Source organism: Natrix helvetica (assembly GCF_964273705.1).
Source record: "Natrix helvetica genome assembly, chromosome: 2".
Classification (NCBI taxonomy): Eukaryota; Metazoa; Chordata; class Lepidosauria; order Squamata; family Natricidae; genus Natrix; species Natrix helvetica.
In genome coordinates, this window is record NC_138552.1 from 20,325,713 (window position 1) to 20,352,568 (window position 26,856).

Here is a 26,856-nt window from a genome sequence, read left to right on the forward strand (position 1 = left end):
CTTTTCTGCTCACACTGAAAAAAAATTAGAGGGAACATTGTATATCGCCTCCTCTATGTATATATATGTATATGGTGTTTTAACTCTGACTGCACACCGCCCCGAGTCCCTTCGAGGAGAGGGAGCGGTTTATAAATTTAAATAAAGTAAAGTTATGTAGAATAGACTGGCCCAGGCTTTTTAAATGGCCCATTAACAAAGATGGGGGCTATTAAGAGTGAATCTGTTTCCTGCCCAAAGACATGTTTCTCCATTTCTGATCCAGGGAAATAGAATATTCTGCCTTTTCCATATTTCCTAGGATATTTCGTTTTTCTAGGAGGGGTGGGTTGGGTGCTAACTTCCTACAAGAATACGTTTCGTCTTGCCTGTAAAGAAAAAGGAAGAACGATCCCAGGTCAAGTTCAACCTTTTCTAGCTAGTGCGCCTCTCAAGTGTTGAGAAGCTGAAGAGGTCAAGTTCTCAAGAAGCTCCCAAAGCCTTTGTTAGGGAGAATAATAGGGCAATCTCAAGACATGGCACAGTCCTCCTTGTCCAGAGAGCTTTGGAGTCTAAAAGAAGGAAGTACACTCGCACAGCCTTCTCTCCTGTTCCCTGAAGAGGGTAGGTAATGCTGGGGAATCCAGCTACAGATGAACGGGATTCTCGCCTGCCACGTCCAGCCAGAAGAAGCAGCGGACGATGCGTGTCTGCTTTGGCCATCCTCGTCGCATCAGCTGAGTTGACCAAGTGTGAAAATGGGCTAAAGAAGGGGAGGGAAGGGAGGAGAAAGAAAGCCGCCCGCTTCTAGGGTACCAACGCTCATCAATATTCCCAAAGCTCAACTTTCACCGCCGCTCCCCACCTCCCCTCTTCCCGAACACACGTTTTACTGTTCTGCGTGTGCCTTCCACCCCCCCCCCTCTCCAAACTTGGCTTGGTAGACGCCTCCCCTTTCCTTAACTCGCGGCGATTTGCTCAGCGGAGTACACGCTTTTCGCCTAACTTCGTCTCCCTTGACTTTATTGTCACACACCAAACCCCCCTTTTTATCTCATTGGTATCTTCTGGGGAGCCTTACCTTTGCCCGTTTGCCCCTCGGAGGACTCCAATTTGGAAAAGGTGGGTGCGTTTATTAATTTCCAATTGTGTGCGTTCCTGTCTTCGCTTTTCTTCCCCCCACCCCGCTTTTTTTTTCTCACCCGCGCCCGGTTGGATACGAGCAGCGTACCTTGGCTTTGACTCGTTTCCCTTTCTCGGGATTTCAAAGAAAACGGGAAGGAGGGTGGGGAGAGTACTTGCAATGCTCTGGATCTGGGACGTGGGGAAAGATTGAATATCTGATTTGGTTGGGGTGTTGTTTATTATTTTTAAAAGCAAATGTTTATGACGCTTTATGCGAAAATTGTATTTTTGTACAATGATGGATGGAGAGTGGGATTTTCCCGCCTGCCGTCTGAAGTGGGTAGAAACAAATATTTAATAGTCACACAGGCAAAACAAAAGGATTTGATTTTTGAGTGAGTGCGCTTTATTCAAATTCTGTCGTTTTCAGGAGTTTGAGTAGGGGGGGGGGGGGAAGAAGAGTATTGTTGAGTGAAGAATGAAATCCCAAAATGCATAAATGGATGTAGATATTATCGTTTCTGATCTGTTAGAATATTACTGAAGGAGGCTTAAGCAGTTATTAGCAGTAGTTTTCAACTGTTTTGAATCCACGGCACAATATTGAATATAGCAATCGTTCTATATCTGTATCTTTTATTGGCACAATATTGAATATAGCAATGGTTCTATATCTCTATCTTTATTGGCTTGAGAAATTCTGCATCTTTTATCGTTGTACACTTTAAGAGTTAGGAAAGAAGGCAAAAATCTAGTGGTACGCTAGAAACAAATCTGTGACACACCTGCCATTGAACCGTATTAAAGATGAATCTTTGACTGTGAAAGAGAATTTGATTGAAATCAATGAGTTTTTAAAAATCTGTAGACACAGCATGGGGTGCGTGAGGTGTGAGATTTGGTTTATTGTGAGTTACAATAAAGATGTAGCCTGCCTTATAAACACCTCTACTAAAATTGCAACTTTAAATTCTTAGTTGCCCTGTTAGTAAAGTAACTACAGCGTGCACCTGAGACAGGAATGCATACTCAGAACATTCTTCTGAAGTAGCTGAACATGTCAGGTGTAATATATGCCAAGTAATCTCAGTGGATCATTAGAAACAACGTTAAAAACCTAGCATAACTACTGTAACGTTGGCCTTTTCTAAGATTGTATTGCATTAAATTAAATTTCATTCAGCTTTCAGAGAATGATAAGTATATGCTTAAATTTCATGCATATGAGGCCTTGAGGATACAGTGTTTTAGACCCATTTGGGGGCATTTTTGTAGAACACAATGTTGGGATGGAAAGGGCTTTAACTTTTAACTTTTCTTTTAGCCCACATGTTTTATGTATTAATGAGAATTATTCATTTCTTCTGTGATTCAATGTAAAATGGGCGCATATTGTCAATAACATTTTTCCATTTATCATGATAAGCTCACTGTTGTTTGATTTTGATTTCCATCCATACTAAGTTAATGTCATCATAATACTGGGTTTTTTTTAATGTTGAAGCTAAATTTGCAAGTCAATTGTATGTAATTTTTGGCTTTTTTGATAGCTAGTTATTAAAGGGTTAACTGCTGATCAGTGTGAAATTTGCTTACCAATATCTCTCTATTGTCTATTTTTAAGAATGTTATTACAGAATATGATTTTTCTTTTTAAAAATGTAGCTAATTATAGATTAAACTCACATTATTTTTATTTTTCTCTGTAGGTCTTACCTCTGGTCTAAAATATTTTTTTAATTTAAATTTTTTTGGTTCCTTGTTATTACTGGGAAGATTTTTTTAAGAACACAGAAAAGGGAGAAGTTTTAAAAAATTCCTGAGACAGAAATGACTAAAGTTAACGGTGAAGACGCAAGATCGGGGAATAGGATGGAGCGCTTCCAGCAAGGGGTTCGGAAACGTACTCTTATGGCAAAAAAGAAGGTTCAAAACATCACAAAGGAAGATGTTAAAAGTTACCTACTGAGAAATTTTTTTGTGCTTTTCACTGTCATTGCAGTCATTGTGGGTGAGTAATTTGATCAAGACCAGAATCTTGAAAATTTTGTTTGGACAATGTTATTGCTGTTCATTTCCCTTCCCTGCTGAGAATATATTGTTGCTCCAAAAACTTTTAGTCTGATCCTTCGTGTTGGATAAGCCGTAGAGAAATATTTCCTCCTTTTACAGTTGTAGTTCTGCCTTCCATTACATATCCCATCAATTTAGACCTAACGGGACCCAACAGGAAAGAAATTACTTAAGGTGTTTAAAGGATCCTATTTTAAAATAATTCCTAAATTAGGAATTCATTGCAGTATTTCTTGATACTTATTAGAAATCAAAGAAAATCATCTACAGTCTTAGCCCACTCCCTATTTATTTTCCATCATTTCCAAGCTATAAATAATCGGGCACATCAAAGGTCATGTTATCACTTAATTCTGATCAATGCCAAACCATAGGAATAAGAATTTCAACTAAAACATTTAGTTCTCTTCCTCTTTTTTTATCAGACTTGAACTCATACCTTCAGGGTCATATCTCACATATTCTACTTGTGTTATTCAATCATTGATGGGAGATTTAGTTGGCAAAAATAAAATAAGGGGATTTAGTTCAATATTTGCAAAGTGGATTTCTATAGAGCGCTGTTGGCAAAGGTTTAATATTTCAAATATTTCTTAGTTCAGAAGGAAAAAGGTTGGTTTGGGAAGAATCCTTGCTCCTAGAGACTTTATAGCAACCTAATCCAAAAAGTTGTGTAACTTGTTCTATGTGTCAAGAACATGGGTTTGTGTTTTCAATGATTTTCTATTTGTTGGTTTGCAAATGCTTTGATTTTTCTAAAAAAACAATTTTTTTTGACAAGCGTAAGATAGGCATTGAGATAATGATGATGAGTTTTCCCTTCAACAGATGAATAGTTGGCATCTTTTTTCATTCAGGATTGCATGCATTCAACTCGCGTTGGGCACAGCTAAAGAGCTTCTTGAACTTTAGTCATTGGGCTTTGCTTTTCAAAAGAAAGTATTTTTATAAGAAGAAAAAAATAAACCCAGCGAAGGAAAGTATTTGAATCAACAAAAATAATTTCTATGATGTATAGTCATAATCTTTATTTTATTTAAAGGGAGTATCAGGTACTTAGATAACATTAAAAACAAGGAAAGAATGTTTGCTTATTGTAATCAAAGGAACTAAGTTACCGTATTTTTCAGTGTATAAGACGCATAGGAGTATAAAACGCACCGAGGTTTTGAAGAGGCAATTTTTTTAAAAAGTAGGTAGATAGATAGAGGGAGAGACAGGGAGAGAAAGAGAGAGAAATACAGTAGGTAGGTATGGAGAGGGAGAGTAGTTAGGTAGGTAGGTAGATGGAGAGAGAGAGAGAGAGAGAGAGTAGGTAGGTAGGTAGGGAGAGAGAGAGTAGTTAGGTAAGTAGATAAAGGGATAGAGAGAGAGAGAAATAGAGAGTGTAGGTAGGTAGGTAGAGGGATAGAGAGAGAGAAATAGAAAGAGAGAGAGAGAAATACAGTAGATGGGGAGGTAGGGAGAGAGAGAGGGTAGGTAGGTAGGAAGATAAAGGGATAGAGAGAGAGAGAGAAATACAGTAGGTAGGGAGAGTGTGTGTGTGTGTGTGTGTAGGTAGGTAGGTAGGTAGGTAGGGAGACGGAGGCAAATAGAGATAGAGAGAAATACGTAGATAGGTAGGTGTTTCTGCTGGCACAGCACTTGATCAATGTAATTCTTATCAATCAGTTAGAGCTTTCCAAATGGAAAAAAAATGCATGCATAGCCTTATGGAGGCTTATAGAGTGCTGCTGGGGGCTGGGGAGGCAAAAAACGGCCTGTTGTTCACTCATTTCTGCCCTCCCCAGCCCCCAGGAGCTCTCTGAAAGCCCCCATAAGGGTATGCACAGCCATTTTGGTGAAGGGGCGGGGCTTTGGGAGGCAAAAAATGCTGCATTCGGTGTATAAGACGCACCCAGATTTTCAGCCTCTTTTTTTTAGGAAAAAAGGTGCATTTTATACTCTGAAAAATACGGTAGTTTGCTTCATAATCTCCTGTATGAGAAGGACTTCAGAACTATTTCCCTAGAGACTTACAGGAAGAGAAACCATTTTGGGGAGAGGATGTTCAGAACATAATGGTACAGGCCCCAAAGGTATTTTTTTCAAGAGGCAACTGGACTTTCTGTTTTTTCTTTGAAGACGTTTCGCTTCTCATCCAAGAAACTTCATCCAAGAGAAGCGAAATGTCTTCAGAGAAAAAAAAACCAGAAAATCCAGTTGCCTCTTGAAAAAAAAAAAACATCCATGACCTGGATGACTGAGAATCTCCGTAGACAGAAGTTGATAGAGGGTTTCAAAATCATTTTCCATTTCTCCTAGTACTTGCATCTTTTGCTCAACCTTACAACGTTGCAGGTTTTTATAGTTTGTTGGGATCTGAATGCCCTCTGTATAAGCCCCACTGAAACGAATGGGGACATGCAAAAGAATTGTCATCTTATGTATGTTACATTCCTTTCACTTGGATTTACAATCTAGGTGTAGTACAGCAGAAACTGGGAAGTTCACCTAACCACATCGCTTCTAATTGCAGACAGTGGAAGTGGATCTGAGAAGAAATGAGGCATCCAATTATTACTAGTAATGACTAGTAAGTAAGCAAGCCCAGTCTTAAGTAAAAGCTTTCCTTTGTATCTTTATCATTTTACCAATATGAATCCTAAGGGGAGACTTATTTCGTGGAGTCATAATCTGCTATTTTTAAAAGCAATCCAGGAATAAATCACATGCTCTCAATGAGATTTATTTCCAAGTGGACATACATATTACTCCATGAATGGGAAATATAATCAGTTCTAGAAACGATCAGAAAGCCTCTGTTTTATTCTTTGACTCAATATTTTAGTAAGCACTCATTACATTTCAATTTTAAGAGCGGGTTTCTTATGGCAAGGGATTGATAAGACTTAGAATTATGCCTTTAGATCCTTCTCTAAATATAATTAATGGGCAATGATTCCTTGATTATATTGAAAAATAATTCTAAGGATCCATTGTTGTGAAACAATTATGGAAATAATTCCCAAGGAACTATTTTGCTGTGTAACTTGAATTGATTGCAAAACCCTATCTAGATCAGATATGAGAGATTTAGATTCACAAGCTTTGAAGCAGCAGCAAAAATTACGGGTACAACTTCAGTGGAAAAAATCTGCCTGCCTTCATATCATTAGAAAAAGAAAATAGACTGAATAGCAGAACACATGTATTTATTTCAATTTTTTTGTTGTTAGTTGTAAAATTGTGTCCGACCTATCGCAACCATGCACGCCGTTCCTCCAGGCCTTCCTGTCCTCTACAATCCCCTGGAGTTCATTTAAGCTCACACCGACTGCTTCAGTGACTCCATCCAGCCACTTCATTCTCTGTCGTCCCCTTCTTCTTTTGCCCTCCATCTTTCCCAGCATTAGGCTCTTCTCCATTGAGTCCCTCCTTCTCATTAGGTGGTCAAAGTATTTGAATTTCATCTTCAGGATCTGGCCTTCTAAAGAGCAATCAAGATTGCTAGGACTGACCATAGTTCAAAGGCCTCAATTCTTTGGCGCTCAGCCTTCCTTATGGTCCAACTTTCACAGCCATACGTTGCAACTGGAAAAACCATAGCCTTGACTATATGCACTTTTGTTGGCAGAGTGATTTCAATTTTACTAGGATGTAAATCGTCTATTTGAGGTGAGAATCAGACTTGAAACTCTGATTGTGTTGCCTCGGTTTTAAAAAAAAATCTGAAAGACTTTCTCATTTAAGATAGTAAAGAGAAGGTTTTTTCTTCCTTAAATATTATTCCAACAAAACTAACTAATGAAGAAATGAAGTTGTAGCAAAGACCATGATAAGAAAAACAAAGTTTACATGTATACATAGCACATGGGTAGGTAGAAAACATTTCAGAGGATTTGCTGTTCCCTACTTTTTCTTGTCAGTTGTATCTGGCAAAATATGAGATTTACAGTTTGAAAATATAACAAAAAAAACAACCCTCCAGTAAACTAATGTATTTTGAAAAGGCAATTAGAAGAGATCAATTTTAGAAAGTTTAGTAAACATGAAGTGTTCACGTCTTGGTTTGCTGAAATGAAATGATGCTGATAGAATTGTAGGTTTTAGAATACATTTTCAGAGGCATCTTTTCAAATAGTTTATAGGAATTCAAATCAATTCTCAATTCAAACCTTTATTGTCAGAGTACAACATGTGTACAATGAAAATATGGAATTTGAGTAATATAGGTTTTATGAGTAACCAAATAGCAGTGTAGCATGCATGTGCATGTGTTTGTGTAAAATGACAGATATGGCTGTGAGAATACACACACACACACACACACACACACACACACACACACAGTTTGGGGAATGGTGAATGTTTCCATTTCACAGAGGGACACATTTAAATGGCTGAACTTGGGAAAAGAGCATTCGAACTGAGAACAAGCAGATCTAATGGCTATACCCTGAATGTAAGTGGCCCTTAAAGAGACGTATTGCACTGGTTTAAAGAGTTGATAACAAAAGTTCCAGTCTATGATGTCAGTGATGAAGGAGAGCGGCCTAAAAATTAAATATTCATTAGGGCAGTCCACATTGCAATTGCTATGGGTGCAACTATTGTGTTCTTACTGAACTAACCTTTACTTTGGACAAAAATGGTAGAGAAGAAATTAAGAACATATAGAATGCCTGTCAATTCCTTGTTAACTTTGGATACCGTACAGGCCAAATACCTGATGTTGCAAATATTGTGGATGGCATTGAATATCAATTCTAAGCCAGCTCACTCTCTTATAACCTTAGAAATACACTAGGCACAGGTTTTTGACAACCGGTGAGCCTGCCTTTTCTTCCTCTAGTTTAAGGAAAGGTCCTTCCATTGAGGATCTGTATACTGCACGATTCAAAAAGAGGGCTGTGAAAATATCTACAGACCTCTCACATCCTGGACATAAATTGTTTCAACTTCTGCCCTCAAAACGACGCTATAGGGCATTGCACACCAGAACAACTAGACACAAGGACACTTTTTTCCCAAATGCCATCACTCTGCTTAACAACTAATTCCCACAACACTGTCAAATAATTTACTAAGACTGTATGACTATTATCCTCCTCTTCCTTCCTAGTATCTATCTCTCCTCACTTATGACTATAACCATGCTGCTTGTATCTTTCAATTTATATTGTTTTATTTGTTTACTAGTGTGATTTGATAGCTTATTGGTAATCTATGACTATCACTAAGTGTTGTATCTTTTATTCTTGATGAATGTATTTTTATTCTCCTTATGTACCAAAGACAAATTCCTTGTATGTCCAATCACACTTGGCCAATAAAGAATAAAGAAAGGATTATATCACAGCCAGATATAACATCCTTCCATCAGTTCTACTAACTAGCAGGTAGGCCAGTAATTCCCCTGTCTCAGTGTACTTGCCATTTTCATTCTGGGGAAATTGACACAATTCAACATTTCCTTTTTTAATGTAATTTTTATAAGGCTCTCCCAAAGCCAGGGTGTCAAACTGGATTTGTTCGAGGGCCAGATCAGCATTGTGGCTCTCCTCCGCAGGCTGGCTGGGAGAGAAGATCGGACGGACGCCTCCTGCAGCACTTTGCCAGCCAAAATGGGACACAGTGGGACTGAATGTGCCTCCCCTGCACCCCATTTTTTGTGTGGATGGCCTCCTGCAGAACTTTGCCAGCCAAAACGGGGCATGGGGTGGTCACCTGCCCCCCCACACCCTGTTTTGACTGCCAGAGGCACCGTGGACCGGTCCTTTGCTATTTCCATGCCTGCCCCACGGGCCAGATTTAAGCATCCCATGGGCCGGATCCAGCCTTGAGTTCGACACCCTTGTCCTAAAGGATATCATAACCCCTGTTTTGCTAAGTACACCTGGGAGAATTTTTGCACACTGGGACTTAAACCATGGAACTGCCTACACAGTAGCCAAATTTAAAATGAATTAAAATGAAACAACAACTAACATCAAACATAAATGGAAATTCCTTTTTCTTTCTTTTCCTTTTAACTGTTGGATTCTATCAGGCTGTATCTATTGCTGATCTCTGATCAGAAGTAATTTGAACTAACTGATATAAAGCAAGGATAGGAGGCAAATCTCCCGTGACATCAGAATTCAACTAGTAAATGTAAATTAGCAAGAAATATTTCCTGTCGTATAATAAAACGACAACAATATACTAGAACAAACTGTATATAGTATAATATTAGCCCTTATAGCAGAAATAAGCTCGAGGTGATTCAGAGGGATATGGCAGGGTTCTCCAATTTGGTTCGCTGCAGATGAGTAATAAATGTAACACTTAGTACTCCAAACCAACAATTTGCCTTCAGCAGATTACCAAATTATAAAATTTGAAAATAAATATATTTCAGACAAAATAGCTGGTGCTGCACTTACATTACAATCCTTGCTAAGATGATACAAGATTTAACATGTGTAAAACAGTGGTCTATACTTGTTAAAGGGGACGTGGTGGCTCAGTGGCTAAGGCCCTGAGCTTATTGATCAGAAAGGTCGGCTGTTTGGCGGTTCGAATCCCTAGCGTTGTGTAACTGAGTGAGCTCCCGTTACTTGTCCCAGATTTTGCCAGCCTAGCAGTTTGAAAGCATGTAAAAATGCAAGTAGAAAAATAGGAACCACTTTTGGTGGGAAAGTAACAGCGTTCTGTGCGCCTTTGGCGTTGAGTCATGCCGGCCACATGACCACAGAGACGTCTTCAGACAGCGCTGGCTCTTCGGCTTTGAAACGGAGATGAGCACTGCCCCCTAGAGTCGGGAACGACTAGCACATATGTGTGAGGGGAACCTTTACCTTATAGTTGTTAATCTGTGTGGTCATGGCAATCAGTTAAATTAAATTATGGTCTGTTTGAAAAATAACTCTAGTTCAACTAACGATCTATGAACTCTTGTCATTCTACTTTTATTACAGTTCTGAAACATATGAAGCCGAAAGGGGGAAGGCTTTTAAAAGAGAATTGAATGACTTGCTTTAATGTAGGACCCACAATATGGGAGAAGACAGTCTCGGACTGATCCTGATCCTATTTTAATGCCACTTCTTACTTGAGCAGTAGCGCAGGCCCTTAAGTGCCCCAGGGTAACTTTCTCTTGCAAATGTTTAAAATATAGCATTCTTGTTCAGATACAGTGCTCTGCTAATGTATTAGTTGGCTTTAACTAGCTGTGGACAGCAAGAAAGCCAGCAGGAGCTTACATTCAGTGCACTGAGTACAGAAAAATTATCCACTTCTGCCAGTGAACAGAAATATTCAGCCATATACACAGTGCCCCCCCCAAAAAAAACAGTCAAGAAACATGCCAGACTAGCAATAGTATTTAGACTTATATATCACTACACAATGCTTTGCAGGCCTCTCTAAGTGGCTTACAGAGTCAGCATATTTCCCCAAACAATCTGGGTCCTCATTTTACCGACCTCAGACGGATGAAAAACTGAATTAACCTTGAACCGCTCAGAATCAAACCCCTCGAGCAGGGGTCGTCAACCTTAAACACTCAAAGAGCCACAAAAGTCCTAATTGGAATCCCCCAGTTCAATTCTGAAGCCGACCAGAAGTCCGATTCTCCCACCATAGAGTCTCCTCCTAGCGCTTTGTCCTTTTTCCTCTACACGTCCTAACCGAAAGTCCTATCAATTGTGGAGCCGACTGGTGACAGGGAGCCACAGCAGAGGGATGAAAGAGCCACATGCGGCTCTAGAGCCAAAGGTTGCTGACCCCTGTCCTAGAGTGAGCAGTGAGTTAGCCTGCATTCTAACCATTGTGCCACCACGGCTCTTCTAGCCTTTGGTAGAGCAGCCATGAAGGTCTTGGAAGATATTCAAATGTCATATGTCTAATTCTACAAAGGTCAGAATTGTGCAAGCCCATCGTATTCCCTGTGGCACTCTATGGAAGCAAATGTTGGCAGGATAGGAAGTGTATGGACACTTTTGAACTTGGGTATTGAAGGAGAATTCCTGAGAATTCCATGGACAGCCAGGGAATCAAACCAGTGGATCATTGAAGAACAAATCAACTCAGAGTTCTCGTTCAAAGTCCAAATGACTAAGTCAAATTATCCTATTTCAGACATACTAAGTGAAGACACATCTCTCTGAAAAAGGATGTAATGTTGGGAAATTTAGAAGGAAAGAGAAGAAGAGGATGACCAGTAGCAAGGTGGATGGACTGTGGAGATGCTAAAACAGCTGCAGCTTTAAGGACCAGTCATTTTTCAGCACCAGTTTAACTTCAAGTGGTTGCTGAATGAGCGATCAATGAGAAAGAACTACCTGTATTTATTTTATACTAGCTGGTAATCCGGCGTTGTCCGGGAATTTATAGATGTTGAAGCATTTGTCTGACAGAGAGCCATTGAGAGGGGCCTTTCTTCCTCCTACTCCCATGTCCATCATCCCTCCCCTCACCCTTCCCCCTCCCATGCGCTCATTTTTCCCACCCTGTCTACAATCCTGGCACTTTGCCCCAAATCCATCAAGTGTTTCCCCATTGGTCCACTGGAGGGCGAACGTCACGGCTGAGTTTCCAGAGGAATCTGCGAAGGAACTGACATCACAAACAATTGCCGCTCTAGGACGCCACACTTGCTCTCCTTAATGGGCCAGGAGTTCCAGAGTTATGCTGGAACACACATACACATACACGCACCAGTGGTGTCTTACCTTCCCCCCCGCCCTCCCCCAAGTATTAGTTTCCAGAGGGTAAGTCACCTGTGTACCAAGTTTGGTTAAAATTGCTCGAGGTGCTCCAGAGTTATGGTGGAACATACATACATACAGCATTTTTTAAATATATACAAAATATAATATAATAATATATAATATAATATATAATAATATAATATGTAATAGTATAATATGTAATAGTATAATATAATAATATATAAAATAAAATATAAATAATAGATAAGATAAGATAAGAAAAAAGAAAAAGATAGATTTAATATAACCTTCACTATTTTCTGATTGATCCAAACTTTACATCTTCTACTGTTTAAGACAGCATTTTCACGCTGCCCATTGACAGGATTGATCTGCTTTGTCATAAATTCTGCCTTAAGCCTATACCATGTCAGCTGCTCTGAACCACTTTTTCCATTCAAAGTATTACATAGTAGTAATATCTGGAGTCTCAGAAATTAAATCAAATGATGGGAGAGCAGGCATGGTGGCATTTTTAATGCCAGCTTCAATTCTCAATTAGCTAAAAGGTGAGTGGTGTGATAGAGATTGCACAGTTGTTCTTCCTTTTAAAATCTTTTTAGAGGAAAATTTAGAAAGCCAACTTGGATTGGAAACACCAAATCTAAGTGGATGTAGCCTGTACTTTTATTCTCTCCGCCCTCAAAGCATTTGTTTAGAAAAATTGACCTCCTTCTGGTCTAGTAAATGGCTGCAGCCCAAGTCTTCCTTTGGAAATGTGCCACTTTCCCAAGAAAAACAAAGAGCAAGTAGTGTAACCAGTGTATCCTGAGGAGTTGGAACCAGAGTTGAAGGGAATCAACATCATTAGTTGCCTTCTAGTAAATAGAACTTTTGTGAGTGAGATTATCAATCATGGCAAACATTTATGGACGCGCCTATCACATTATACCTCAAAAAATTGTTCCCGCTTACATTCATCCATTGGAAAATTCTTCAGATAATGAGTTTGTCCTTAATTCCTAGTACTATTCTGGAAGCTGGTTTTCTTTCCCAAGGGATATACATTATCCTCTGTAACTCCAGTTCCTGTCTGTTTCTTCTCTGTTTAGCTTCTTCCTATGCGCCCAACCTAACTTTCAGCATTGTCTTGTCTGATCAATAGGGGTAAACACCTCTGCATTAGAGTATGGTCATTTTAGCTCTGTGTTTTCAGATTAAGTGCTTTCCCTTTCAGAACTCTAAAAACTCAAAAAAATAAACCAAGATCAGATGTAATTGGGATGGAAAACTAAAGGGAAATTAGTGTTATAAACTACATTGGGAAGTTGAAACCAAATTCAAAATAAATAACTCAATAAAGACCTTGCCTTAATGTCAAAGAAGCTATCATATTTTTCAGAGTATAAGACGCAGCAAGGCTTTGAAGAGGCAAATTAAAAAAAAAGTTTTTGCACTCTGCAATACTCCCCAAAATCGCCCGTTTTTCGCAAAAACAGGCCCGTCTTTTTTTCCAAAATAGAGCATGAATAGCCCTTAGAAGGCTTGTAGAGTGTTCCAGGGGGGGGGGGGGGCAAAAATGAGAAAAAAACTGTCCATTTTTCGCAAAAAGGAGCATTAGGAAGCTTATAGAGTGTTCCTGGGAGTTGGGGGGGGGCAAAATTGAGCAAAAAATGGCCCATTTTTTGCTCATTTCTGCCCTCCCCAGCCCTCAGGAGCTCTCTGAAAGCCTCCTACAAGCTATGCATGGCCATTTTGGTGAAGGGGCGGGGTTTCAGGAGGCAAAAAATGCTGTATTCAGTGTATAAGGCACCCAGATTTTCAGCCTTTTTTGAGGGAAAAAGGTGCGCCTTATTCTCTGAAAAATACGGTATATAGATCTGCTCTATCTAGATATAGAGAGAGAGCAGTGGTGTCAAAATTGATTTCATTGAGGGACACATCACAGTTGTGTTTCACCTTGGGGGGCCAGGGTGGATATAGCCAGCTTGAAGTCACTCATGTCGGAAGGCACCCGTGGTGGCCCGAGTACTCTTTCAGTGAAAATGGTCTCCCGCGCTCCATTTATGGTTACGACGGCTTTCTGCAACCCTCCGCCAGAGAAAATGGTCTCCTGAGCTCCATATTCTCTGGCAGAGGGTTGCAGGAAGCCGTCACAGCCGAAAACAGAGCTCAGGAGCCTATTTTCGCTGGCAGAAGCACAATACGTCACACAAGGAGTCGGTCCTTTACTGTTTGCAGGGTGGCCCCGTGGGCCAGATCTAAGCACCCCACAGGCCGAATCCGGGCCCCGGACCTTGAGATTGACATTCCTGAACTAGAGTTTCCCTTGAATGAAAAGCATCTATACTTTTTGAAGAACTAAGCATTGGGACCTCATTTAGAGGAACAATTACAGCACCCTTTATCTATTTCCCTTGCTGAGGGTAATGGGAATTACTGTCATCTGATAATAGGCTGAGCATAACCAACCACTACATCCGTGGTGGGTTCCAGATCCTGTTGCAACTGGTACGGTGCAACAGGGCCAGGCGTCCACATGCAAGTGCACAGCGCTTGCATGAGTACTTACCACCGGCGACACTCCACGACATCCCAGCTGCTCAGCAGAGTGTCATGCAGACAACGTACGCTCCATGCACATGCGCGAAAGCCCTGGTTGGCTCAAATATAGGTAAGGCAGGTGGGTGGGCCCTCCAGAGCACCGTACCAGAACGGTACGTGGTACTCCCAGCAGGCACCGGTACACCCGTACTGGGGCGTACTGGTCGTATCCCACCACTGTACTATGTATACAAGTAAGGTTGAAAATGATTTCACGTGCATGGAATCCATGATGTAATGGATGTGTTACACCAGGGTTCTTGGGTAAGTGAAATAATATAACTTCATGTTACCATGTTTACTTTCATGTTTGCTAGGTTTCAGGTGATCTGTGAACTTAGACATTTCTTTGTAGATATTTCTTTCATTCACTCGGTAACCTCACCAACAAAAAAGTAAATATTTATGCCGTTGTTCCACAAACATGTTACTGAAATATGGATGTTGTTGTGGTTTGGATTTATAGTTTGAGGGCTGAGTTGCAAGATAGACTTTGGCCCTGAACAAAATAATTGGTAATTTAACAACAATTTTAAAAATAATATACCGAAGGTAGTTGGTTGCAACCAATCTTGTGGGAGGGAAGCTGGTTTTGGAGAGAAAGGAAAGGATCCCAAATGCTTTTTTTATTGGTATCTGGATTTTCTCCCTTTCTCTTTTGTTTGTTTTGTAACCAAAGAGGAAAAAGATTGCATGGCATATGTCCCTATAAACTAAAAATTCTGGCTTAATGAAATCAGGATGCAAACAATTCATATGCAGCCAAGTTGCTTTCTTATTTGTTATCCATCAGGCTAGGATTTGTTAATAGGACAACTAGAATTTCACATCAGAATTGTGGTGAAATAGTAACAAACCACACCTCCAAGCTGATTTCGGTCTGTTTGTTTGCAAGTGCTTGCCTGAGTTGTGGGCTCACCACAGCATAAGAAACTACAGTACAGTAAGTGATGTACCTTAGTTTAATAACTACCTGTGGAGTAGAGTGACTGCATACCAGTTGTTTATATAGATCAGGGGTGTCAAACTCAAGGCCCAGAGGCTGGATCCAGACTGCGGGGTGCTTAGATCTGGCCCGTGGGGCTGCCCTGGAAATAGCGAAGGACTGGCTCACGGTGCCGCTGCCAGGGAAAAGGGAGCTCGCGAGGGCTGTGTGTTGCCCTCCCGAGCTCCGCTTTTGCTGACAGCGGGTTGCAGGAGGCCGTCACAGGCAAAAACAGAACTCGGGAGCCCGTTTTCACTGGCAGAGTGGGCCACCACATGCGCCCCCCCAAAAAAGTGATGTTATGCTTGCTACGCCCACTCCAACTCCTCCCCCTGTGAGATGAAACACAACCCTAATGCGGCCCTCAATGAAATTGAGTTTGACACCCCTGATATAGATTATGGTTTATTACAATAATGAATAATAATTGGGGAAACATCAGCTTGTACTGTCAGAGAACTACAGTATTATAAGATAAGCACAAATGTTGTTAAATATAAAATACTGTATGAAATTCTAGATCTCTCATCAAATGAAAAATGCTGCAGAGTATAGCTCTAGAATCAGACTCAGTGGAATGCTAAGACATTATGGACCTATTATATTTTAAGTTCAACAAAATATTTCGTACATTTTTCTTCAAGTGCGGACTGGCTGAGGTGACAATTGAGTACTGTCAAAAACCATATTCTCAAAAATCATATTCAGAGTACTCATCAAGAGCCAAACCACCAAACCATAGAGAAGTATTGAGATATCTCAAGGTTTGGTCATGATCCTCTACTCATCAATAGTTTTATTAATGACGTGGATGAGAAGATGGAGCGAATATTAATTTTATTAGATCAAAAGAAAATACAACATTGGGATAGATAACTAATAACCTTGAAGAAATAAATAAAAGTCAAGATAATCTTGGTAGGCTAAAGAAAATAGATGAAAATAATAAAGTACACTTAAACATACTTAAACATGATCAATGCAAAATTATTCAAATAAAGAATATGTAACTGCACAGATATAGCATGATAAAATACCAAGGTTGGCAATAGTACATGCAGAAATAATGTTGCACTGAATGGATAAAAAGACCAAAATGAGTCACCCTTGAGATGTGGTTGCAAATAATGTAAATGTGATTTTAGGCTATATTAATAGTAGTTTCTAATCAGTAATAATACCACATTCTCACTGTCAATGGAGATTCTCGGTCATCCAGGTCATGGTTGTTCCAAAGGTGCTTTTTTCAAAAGGCAACTGGACTTTGTTTTTCCTTAAAGATCTTTCGCTTCTCGTCCAAGAATCTTCTTCAGTCCAGTTGCCTTTTGAAAAAGCACCTTTGGGACATCACATTCTTGCATTGTTTCAAAGCATTGCATGTTAGAAAGGTTTCAAACAAGCTGGAACTAATTTAGAGAAAGGTAACAAAGATATTCAGAGGAGAAGGGACTATTTTCTATGGGAAGAGGTTGAAAGAACTGGGAATATTTAGTCTTGGGAGGAGAAGAAGAGGCAGTATATAATGGCAGTCTTCAATTAGCAAGTTTTTTTTTTCAGTGGATGCATTTAAGTAGAGGTTGGATAGTCAATTGTCTTGGATTCTTTCTTTGGACTTCTGTCCAAACCAGGTACATTATATAAACTCAGTGTCTAAATAGCTGCTACCAATTCTGTGATTATATTTGACTGGGAAACAAGGGACATAGTTTAGACCATTATGAAGGGCATATTCTGGAGAACCGGTAGCAGAAATTTTGAGTAGTTCAGAGAACTGGTAAATACCACCTCTGACTGGCCCCACCCCCATCTATTCTCTGCCTCCTGAGTCCCAAATGATTGGGAAGAAACGGAGATTTTGCAATTACCTTCCCCTGGAGTGCGGTCGGAATGGAGATTTTACAGTAACCTTCCCTTCTACGCCCACCAAGCCACACCCTCCAAGCTACGCACACAGGACCGGTTAGTAAATTTTTTTGAATTCCACCACTGATATATATGTATGTATGTGTGTGTGTATGTATATATGTATGTATGTATATTTAAAACTGCTTTGCTTGATAACATTCATTAAAATCACAGTGAAATGGTTGTTGAACATTTTTTCATGGGAACAACGTGATGCTTGATAGAAGAGCCACCTCACAAAGACCAGAACTGACATTAGAGACTGCACGGGGAGCAGGTTTTTCAAATACTACTGTCTATGAATATTGAAAATATTGCCAGTGTTTAATATGTGCATATGTGTATGTGTATATGCGTGTAGTGTGAAGGGCGGGAGGGCCGGGGGGAGACAGAGAGGGAGGGAGAGAGACAGAGACAGAGACAGAGAGATCTCCAAAGCAACTTTTCAAAATTGAATCCAAAGTCCTGCACAATGCTATGTTTTTATTCACGCGTAACATATTTCTCAGTATCGAATAATGTGCTCCTGACCCATTCTCCAACTGCAACTGAAATTTAAGTGGAATTCAATAAGTTTTAGTTCTTCGACAAAGTTAAACTTTTGAATTTGTTAAGTGAGATTAAGTTTTGGAAGGATTTGTTGGGTTGTATGTGTGTGTACTTTGTTTGTTTCAAAAAGAGTGGTCTTGGCATGCCATATAAAGATCTAGTGTGGCCGGTGGTCCAAAAATATTTTCCCGTTACTCCAACAGCAGAAAACAATACTCTGTGTTTGTATGTGTTGTTGTTCAAGAACGTCTTGCTAGTTTTAAAATGAGATGATCCTTTGGCATAATCAATTGTCCCTATGTTCTTACTTTCTTACTTTTCTTGTTGGTCCATGAAAGGCTCCTGGATGACCTTAATGGAAGTTCACTGATGTTATCTCATCTCGTTTTTATTTGTGTGGTTCTACTGTGTTTCCCCGGAAATAAGACAAGGTCTTATTTTCTTTTGGTCCATGAAATATGGCCTTGGGCTTATTATAGGGGAGGGCTTATAACTTTCTGGGGCAGGTGAGAAGCGAGGCACGCCTTTTACCTTTCCAGCTCTGTCGCGTTCCTCGCCATTGTGCTCAGGGACGTGACTGGTAAAAAAAATCTCTTCTCGCGAGTTCAATCAAACTTCTTGAAATCGCGAGAAGGGGTATTTTTTACCAGAGGCTTCCCTGAACACAATGGCAAGGAACACAACGGAGCTGGAAAGGTAAGAGGCGCGCCTCGCGGCCGAACACCTCGCGAGGTTTTTTTTACAAGGGAATTCAATGGGCGAAAGGGAGAGGAATGCAGCGGAGCTGTCAGTCTCTGGTACCGCTAGGACGCGCGCCTTGCTTTCCCCCCCTGCCACCACTTGCTAAAGGGACGGCGGGGAAGGGAACCAGGCAGGCTGCCTTTACCATTGAGGCGAGGTGCGCCTCTTACTTTTCCAGCTCCGTTACTTTCCTCACCCTTTCACCCATTGAATCCCCTTGTAAAAAAACCTCGCGAGTTGAACTCATGAGGTTTTTTTTTTACAAGGGGATTCAGTGGGTGAAAGGGTGAGGAATGCAATGGACCTAGAAAGGTAAGAGGCGCACCTCGTTTCTTTCCCCCCCTACCTGCCACCCCTCGCTAAAGAGACGGCGGGGAAGGGAACCATGCAGGCTGCCTTTACCATTGGGGTGGGCGGTGCTTTTTGCGCGAGAAGGAACAGGCGGGAGGGGGTGATCGCATTGCTGGCCTGCTGCTGTTTTTGCGGCGGGCTCTTTTTACGTGGGAGGGAAGGGCGGGAAATGGAAGCACTTTGGTTCGCCTGCCGTTGTTTTTGCAGCGAGCCCTCTTTTTGCCCCGCAAGCTGTACCGGTAGGTGGTACAGTGGTAATGGCGGGGACCGGTTGCGCATGCGCTTAAATAGTTGGGGCAGGCTTATTTTCAGGGGAGGGCTTATTATGGCGCATGCTCTGAAAAGCCCGATTGGGCTTATTAGCAGGGCATGTCTTATTTTTGGGGAAACACAGTAGTACTTAAAAAGTATGCTTTCAATTGTAACATTGTAAGGAGAATTAAACTGATTGTAAAAAAATAGGTTTGGACATGCTGATACCCCCATTACTTTTGGTTCACGATCTGCCATGAAATCTGCATCAGGCAAGCAGTGTATTAAAATAGAGTAGAGTAGAGTAGAGTAGAGTAGAAACTTTATTGTCACTTTAAACATATACTAATCAACATACTTTAAATTAATTTTTGTTGCATTACATTTGTATGTAAACTTCACAGTTCACCACTATAGTGCAGTGTTTTTAAGTTTGGCAGCTTTAAAACATCTGGATTTCAGCTCCCAGAATTTCCCAGACAGCACCCTTTCATTCAGAACCAGCTATATGACTTTGGACTAGTCACTCTAAACTTGTTTTCTGACTTCCGGTGGGCCCGGTAGGTCCATTTTTTGCCTTCTAGAAGCCTGGGGAGGGCGAAAAAGGGCCCAACATGCAAACTGGAAGTTCAGGAACAGACTGTTGGGTTGCCTGTTGGGCGGTTTTTCTACCTCTGGAAAAACAGCCAAACACGCAAACCGGAAGTCCATTCCCAAACTCTAGTTTGGGCATTGGGTGATTTTTTGCCCTCTGAAGGCTTCAGGGAAGCCTCTGGAGGGCGAAAATCAAGCCCAAAAATCAGCTGGCTAGCGCACGCTTGCATGCATGCTGGAGCTGACAGGATAAATGCCTCGCATGACCTCAGAAATGGCTCCACGTGTCAACTGTGGCACGCGTGCCATAGGTTCGGGCCTAGACAATGGGAAAGTGTCTTATCTTTTATAGCAAGAGTGTAACTGGACCTCAAGTGGTGAAGGTCCTTGGTGCTCTCTGAGCTTGGTTCTTTTCTTGCAGGCTTTTCATTACCAAAGCAGATAACAGCATCAGTGCTATGCAGGACCCCAGTATCCAAAGTCACTCAGTCTTGCTTGGCTTGAGTTAAAACCTGTTATTCCCCAGCCAAATCATCAGTTTCCAGACAGAACCTTCACATCACTTAGTTGATCTAGAGTGGATATATAAAAAGAGAGTATCATCAACATACACACTACTCCCATCCTACTCCTAGCAGAGGTTGTCCAAAAGTGCAACCAATGCAATTTTATGTCTTACTTTGCAGATAACATAATGTTGGTTTATCAGCTAGACAAGATCAGGTATCTGCAAATACCACTGATTACAAAGGGAATTGTAAGTAATAGACCTCATACTTCTTTTAAAAAGTCCATTAATTCTTTGATTTTGTCTTGCAAACATATGAATAGTTGTTGAATAGAAAAAAGGTGGCCGGGTAAGACAATAGACTGCCAATTTCTGAGATATAGAATTGATGTATAGTCAACCATACACATTTGTAGAAATGTGGATCAATATGGGAATAATTGACCTCTAGAATGTGCGAATTGACATAGAAGTTAATTTGTTTACAAGAGTTTCTCATTTAACCAAGTTAGAAGACCAACAAACAGTATTGTCTCATAGTCTTTAGATATAATTAAGATTTGATGTAATTGAAAATAATGTTAAGTTTGAGGACTGTTCTTTGATTTTGTGGCTTTAGTTTTTGGTCAGAGGGAAATGCTCAAGGAAAATGTAGAGGTGCCATATTGATAGAAACACACTTATATTCAAACATAAACATGTATAGAAATCATATTGCACTGATTTCCCCCAAAAGAAGTTACTTTAGTTTCTAGCAACCTAGAAAATATCAATTTGTGACATTATCAGTTATAAGAGTTAATTGCCTTATTGTGTTGCCATTAAAATTCTTATATGTCTTCAGCTTCTTCAACTTAAATCTCAACTTAAATTCCAAATTTTCAGTTGTTTCATGTTGAATTCTTTATCTTTGTTTCTTTGTACATACATATTGGAAGACCTTATCTAGAAATAGATTTTCCCAGTCTGCCGCAGGCTCCTTGACAAATAGTATAAGAAGTCAATGAATACAAGACTAAAAGGGAAAACAGAACAGAAACATCCAAGAATAACATAAGAAGCAATTGAAGGTTATTCTTCATTTTTTTTCAATATTTAATTTCAAGTCTGCTTGACATAGTCATTTCTAAAAATTCTTAGCTGGATATTAATGGGACAATAACACAATTCTTAAGAATACAAATCCATACACCACCTATTGTTCTCCACAGGCAACACATTGGATACTAGATCCTAAAACAAATATTTTAATCTCTTATATAATATACACATAGGGACACGGTGGCTCAGTGCCTAAGGCTCTGAACTTGTTGATCAGAAAGGTCACCAGTTCGCCAGTTCGAATCCCTAGCGCCCCGTAATGGAGTGAGCTCCCGTTACTTGTCCCAGCTTCTGCCAACCTAGCAGTTCGAAAGCATGTAAAAATGCAAGTAGAAAAATAGCGACCACCTTTGGTGGGAAGGTAACAGCGTTCCGTGCACCTTTGGAGTTTAGTCATGCCAGCCACATGCTCATGGAGACGTCTCTGGACAGCGCTGGCTCTTCGGCTTTGAAACGGAGATGAGCACCACCCCCTAGAATTGGGAATGGCTAGCACATATGCACGAGGGGAACCTTTACCTTTACCTTATAATATACACAGTATTTGGTCTCCTGCTACATTCTTCACTACTTCAAGGTTCTATTCACTTCCCAATTCAAATGTCTATGGACATTCTCAGTCATCCATCCAGGTCACGGTTGCCTCAAAGGTGCTCAAAATTCACTTCCCATCTCAAATACATCTTTGCTTTGAGAAGGCACCAAGAGTTCTCATGGTGATAAGGTTAAAATCATATGAGAGGAGAACAGCCCCATTATTTTTCATCCTGTCGCTTCAGTTGTATTTCTAGTACTTCACTTCCTTAATGCCTACAAACCAGAGAAGATCTGAGTTGAAGATCAGTGATTAGTTTAAACCTAATTCAGTTAAATTTAAATTAGTAATTTAAACAGCGATATATGAGTTTATTTATTTGATCCTTGTCCCGATATTTTTGGACCAACCAATTGAGCCCACAATTAGAGTCGTAAGTCATAGTGGTCATTCAGCAGATGATCGTGTCTGATTTTACAACTTTTTTTGCAACATTCAATAAGTGGAAGCAGCAGTTGTGAAGCAAAGGCCAATTTCCAGCAAAAATGTCCATACGAGTCACCCTTGAGATGTGGTTGCAAACAACGCAAATGCAATTTTATGCTACATAAATAGTAGTTTTAATCATAGGAGGAATAATATCACAGTTGCAGGACTGTGAGATGCTACGCAAAAAAATGTAGGCTAGTTGCAGAGATCTCAACATGCATTCACATGACCATGGAGGGAGGGGTTGGAACGTCAAATCTGGATTATAAGTACTTTTTAGGGCATCCTTGGTAACCTCAAACAGTTGATAAGTAAATGGTTGTTGGTCAAGGACTACTTGCATTTTACCATTCGCAACAATCGAATGATGCAGGTTGGGCTGAGAAATAGGGACTGGCCCAAAATTACTCAGCCAGCTTCTATGCCCAAGAGACATCTAATTCAATCAATCTATCAGAATAGAGCTGGAAGGGACTTTGGAGGTCTTCTAGTCCAACCCCCTACTCAAGCAGGAAACTCTATAACATTTCAGACAAGTGACTGTCCAGCCTCTTATTAAAAACCTCCAGTGATGAAGCACCCGCAACTTCTGAATGCAAGCTGTTCCACTGGTTAATTGTCCTCACCGTTAGGAAGTTTCTCCTTAATTCTAGGTCGCTTCTCTCCTTGTTTAGTTTCCATCCATTTCGTTTCTTGTCCTGCCCTCTGGTGCTTTGGAAAATAAGTTGACCCCCTCCTCTTTGTGGCAGCCTCTCAAATATTGGAATACTGTATCATGTCACCCCTAGTCCTTCCTTTCTTTAGACTAGCCAAACCCAAATCCTGCAACCTGAAGTTCTTCATATGCTTTTGTCTCCAGGACTTTAATCATCTTAGTTGCTCTTCTTTGCACTTTTTCCAAAGTCTCAACATCTCCTGATATCTAGTTCAGCACTTTACCTCTGTGCATCCAGCTGGCTCGCAAGAGCTGTAAATAGTGGTGGGACTAATCTCCAGGGAGGATGAGTCTGCCTATCGAGATGAGGTGGAACAGTTGCTTTCATGGTGTGGAGACAATAACTTGGTCCTTAATACAAAAAAGACCAAGGAGCTTATAGTGGACTATAGAAGGAATAGACCAGACATCCAGCCAGGGATAACTTTCAGCAGATTCTGATAGGTTTTGGAGAACCAGTAGCTAAAATTTTGAGTAGTTCGGAGAACTGGCAAATACCACCTCTGGCTGGCCCCAGAGTGGGGTGGGAACGGAGATTTTGCAATATCCTTCCCCCAGGAGTGTGGTGAGAATGGAGAGTTTGCAGTATCCTATCCCTGCCACGCCTACCAATCCACTCCCACAGAACCGGTAGTAAAAAAAATTGCTTATCAATGGAGACCGAATAGAGCAAGTGATCAGTTTTAAGTTTTTGGTTGTTATCATAAAAAAGGACCTAACCTGGGGCAGTCACATTGCAGCACTGGTCAAAAGGCAGAGATTATACTATCTGAGACTTCTCAGGAAACAACTAAATGAAAAACTGCTGTTGACCTTCTACCACTGCAACATAGAGTATTTTAACTTACTGCATCAGTGTATGGTTTGCCAATTGCACAGTGGCAGATAGGACAGCGCTCCAGAGGGTCAACGTCATTGCCCGGAGGATCATTGGTTGCCCTCTCCCCTCTTTGGAAGAGCTATATAGCTCACACTGCCTTAAAAAAGTTCAAAACAGTCTTAAAGATCCATCTCATCCCGCTCATCCTTTTTTTTAACCATTACCATCTGGCAGATGGTACAGGATAATAAAAACAAGGACAAAAAAAAAACTCAGCTTCTATCCCAGGGCAGTAACTATATTGAATTCTATGGTATATTGCTTTGATGGCGAACCCATGGCACTCGTGCTACAGATGGCACACGGAGCCATTTGTCAGGGCACGTGACTTCGACCTTCTTTTGAGGCCATTTTTTGTCCTCCTCCAGTTTGCTTGTAGAGTCGTTTTTTGCCCTCTGGAGCCTTCGGGGAAGCCTCCTGTAGGCCCCTGAAGGTTCCGGAGGGCTAAAACCGGCCTTAAGAGCAAACCGGAAGTCTGTTCCTAAATTCCCGGTTTGCCCGTAGGGCCGGTTTTTCACACTCCGGAGGCTTCAGGGAAGCCTCCGGAGGGCCTTCGGGGGAGCGGGGAGGCTGTTTTCACTCTGCCCAGGCTCCTATAAAAACTCTGGAGCCTGGGGAGGATGAAAAAAGCATGCCAAAAATGGGGGGAGCGCTGATCATGCATGCATGCGCGCTGGGGTCATGCGCATAGCATGGGTGTGGCAGGCCCATGCATGACCCCCCTGCGCTCCCCCCCTTTTGGCACGTGAGCCCAAAAAGGTTCGCCATCACTGGTATAGTGCAATTTCAGGTTTTCAGTTTCAATTATATATAATGTAAAGGATGTATGTTTGTGTTTCTGTTTTTATAGTTGTAATGTACACTGAAGACTACATTTAATTTCATTGTATCATGTGCAATGACAATAAAGTAAACTAAACTAAACTTGAGCAGATACTAAAGTAGAATAAAATATGGATTAAAATATAAGAATGAAGACGTGGCATAGAAAGGACAGTTGGAACACTGTTTCAAAAGATAAGGAAATGTCATCAACCTTCTACCACAACATGTTCCAGTAAAAGTCCCTAGGTCAAAAGTCCAAAACCACAAAGTTCAAATAAAGTTTGTTAATGACACGTAGCCCATACCTGTAACAAAAGGAGAAGTAAGACCCCCATCTACTTATAAGGCTTTTTCCCCTAAATAACGAATAAGAAATGTGTTAAGTATTTCCGTGTTACGCTGCTTTGAGAATGTATAAAAATGCGTGCATCAATAATAAAGATCGTTCAGAATTTGCAATGTTAGCCATGGGCTAACATTTCTGAACCTGGCTGCCAAATAAACTTTTCCTGTATCCTGAGAAGTCTAAAGCCTGTCATTTTCTGCAACAATTCAGCTTTATGCTCTTATCAAAGGTGCCATATCAAGCTTTCTCCTCCATTATGCAGATGGTGGTGGAGCCAGTTCATAGCGGCAGGAGAGAGGAAGCACAAGTCAGGAATCCCACACCTTTTGCCTCTCGAGTGATTTCAGCTGTATAAGCAAAAGAATCATTAGCATTTCCTCCGCTATATCTGATAACATGCAAATGAAGTAGATGGGGAAAGCTCCGCAAATATAAGCACATTTTATGCTCATACATTGTTAATATCATGAAGGACCGTAGGTAGCCCTCGACTTACGACTGCAATTGAGCCCAAAATTTATGTTGGCTCAGTGAAAAATCTGTTAAGCGAGGTTTGTCCCATTTTACGACTTTCCTTGCCAGGTTTGTTAACTGAATCACCGCAGTTGTGAAATTTGTAACACGGTTGTTAAGTGAATCTGATTTCCACATTGAGTTTGCTCGTCAGAAGGTTGCAAAAGGAGATGACATGACCTCGGGGCCCTGCAACCGTCATAAATGTGAGTCAGTTGTCAAGCATTTGAATATGAATCACGTGACCAGGAGGATGCTGCAATGGTCATAAGTATGAAAAATGGTCATAAATCACTTTTTTTCAGTGCCGTTGTAACATCAAATGGTCCCTAAATTAACTGCTGCAAGTTGAAAAAGACCCCTGATGTATATAATTGTAACTGATATAGAGTCAGATATCTCCTTTTGTCTAGTTTAAGAGAAACAAAGTTCTTGATCAGCTGCTTGATTTGATTTACCTTCCAGGTTTTCTCTGAGAGACAAGGACATTACTTTGACCAAAACTTCCCAATCTTTTTCCTTTCATATTCAAAATTGCTATCAAAAAAGTCCTATTTACCCAATGTGGGCAAAACACTTTAAGTCAATGTCAATGTTCCTATTGTGATTGGGTAATAGTTAATATTTCGTTACCAAAAGAAAAAAAAATCACTTTTACTCAAATATGGATAATTTATCCAGTTTGGGAAGCACTACTTTATAATGCTAAGGCAGGATTTAAAAAAAAATAACCCAATTTGTTAAGCAAGAAATAATAGTTTCACATAATACCAAACCATAATAGGTAAATTCCAAGGTTTTAACACTGTGGGAATACACAATAATAATGAACAGATCAATATTGGTTGAGTGCTTTGGGCAAGAAGCAATTATTTAAGCATACAATTGGCGAAATTTGTTTTCGTGGAAATATTGTTATTTTATTCCTTTTTTTATTTTGGCTTGCAAATAATAGTAAGAAAGCAATTTTTGACATTTGTGCTTTGGATATCAATATTTGTTCCAAATTTAAATGCCATAGATTGGTGTTTTTTCCAAACTTGGCAACTTTAGGATGTGTGGATCTCATTTTCCCAAATTTCTCAACCAGCTTCCAGTTGAGTTGAAGTTT

At 40.5% G+C, this 26,856-nt stretch overlaps 1 protein-coding gene across 3 annotated transcripts in view; it reads left to right on the forward strand.

Moving 5' to 3' along the window:
- The first annotated feature begins 980 nt into the window (after positions 1–980).
- Positions 981–26,856, forward strand: part of SLC1A3 (solute carrier family 1 member 3) — a 63,854-nt gene continuing 37,978 nt past the window's right edge. For 2 of the 3 annotated variants that reach the window (XM_081944392.1, XM_081944394.1), the window contains exons 1-2: positions 981–1,101; positions 2,814–3,115. In XM_081944392.1, the coding sequence (XP_081800518.1) occupies positions 2,935–3,115 (181 nt within the window). In that variant the 5' untranslated portion in view covers positions 981–1,101; positions 2,814–2,934. Of the gene's footprint in view, positions 1,102–1,440; positions 1,500–2,813; positions 3,116–26,856 lie in introns of those variants that run through there. The other variant, XM_081944393.1, reaches the window with a different exon arrangement.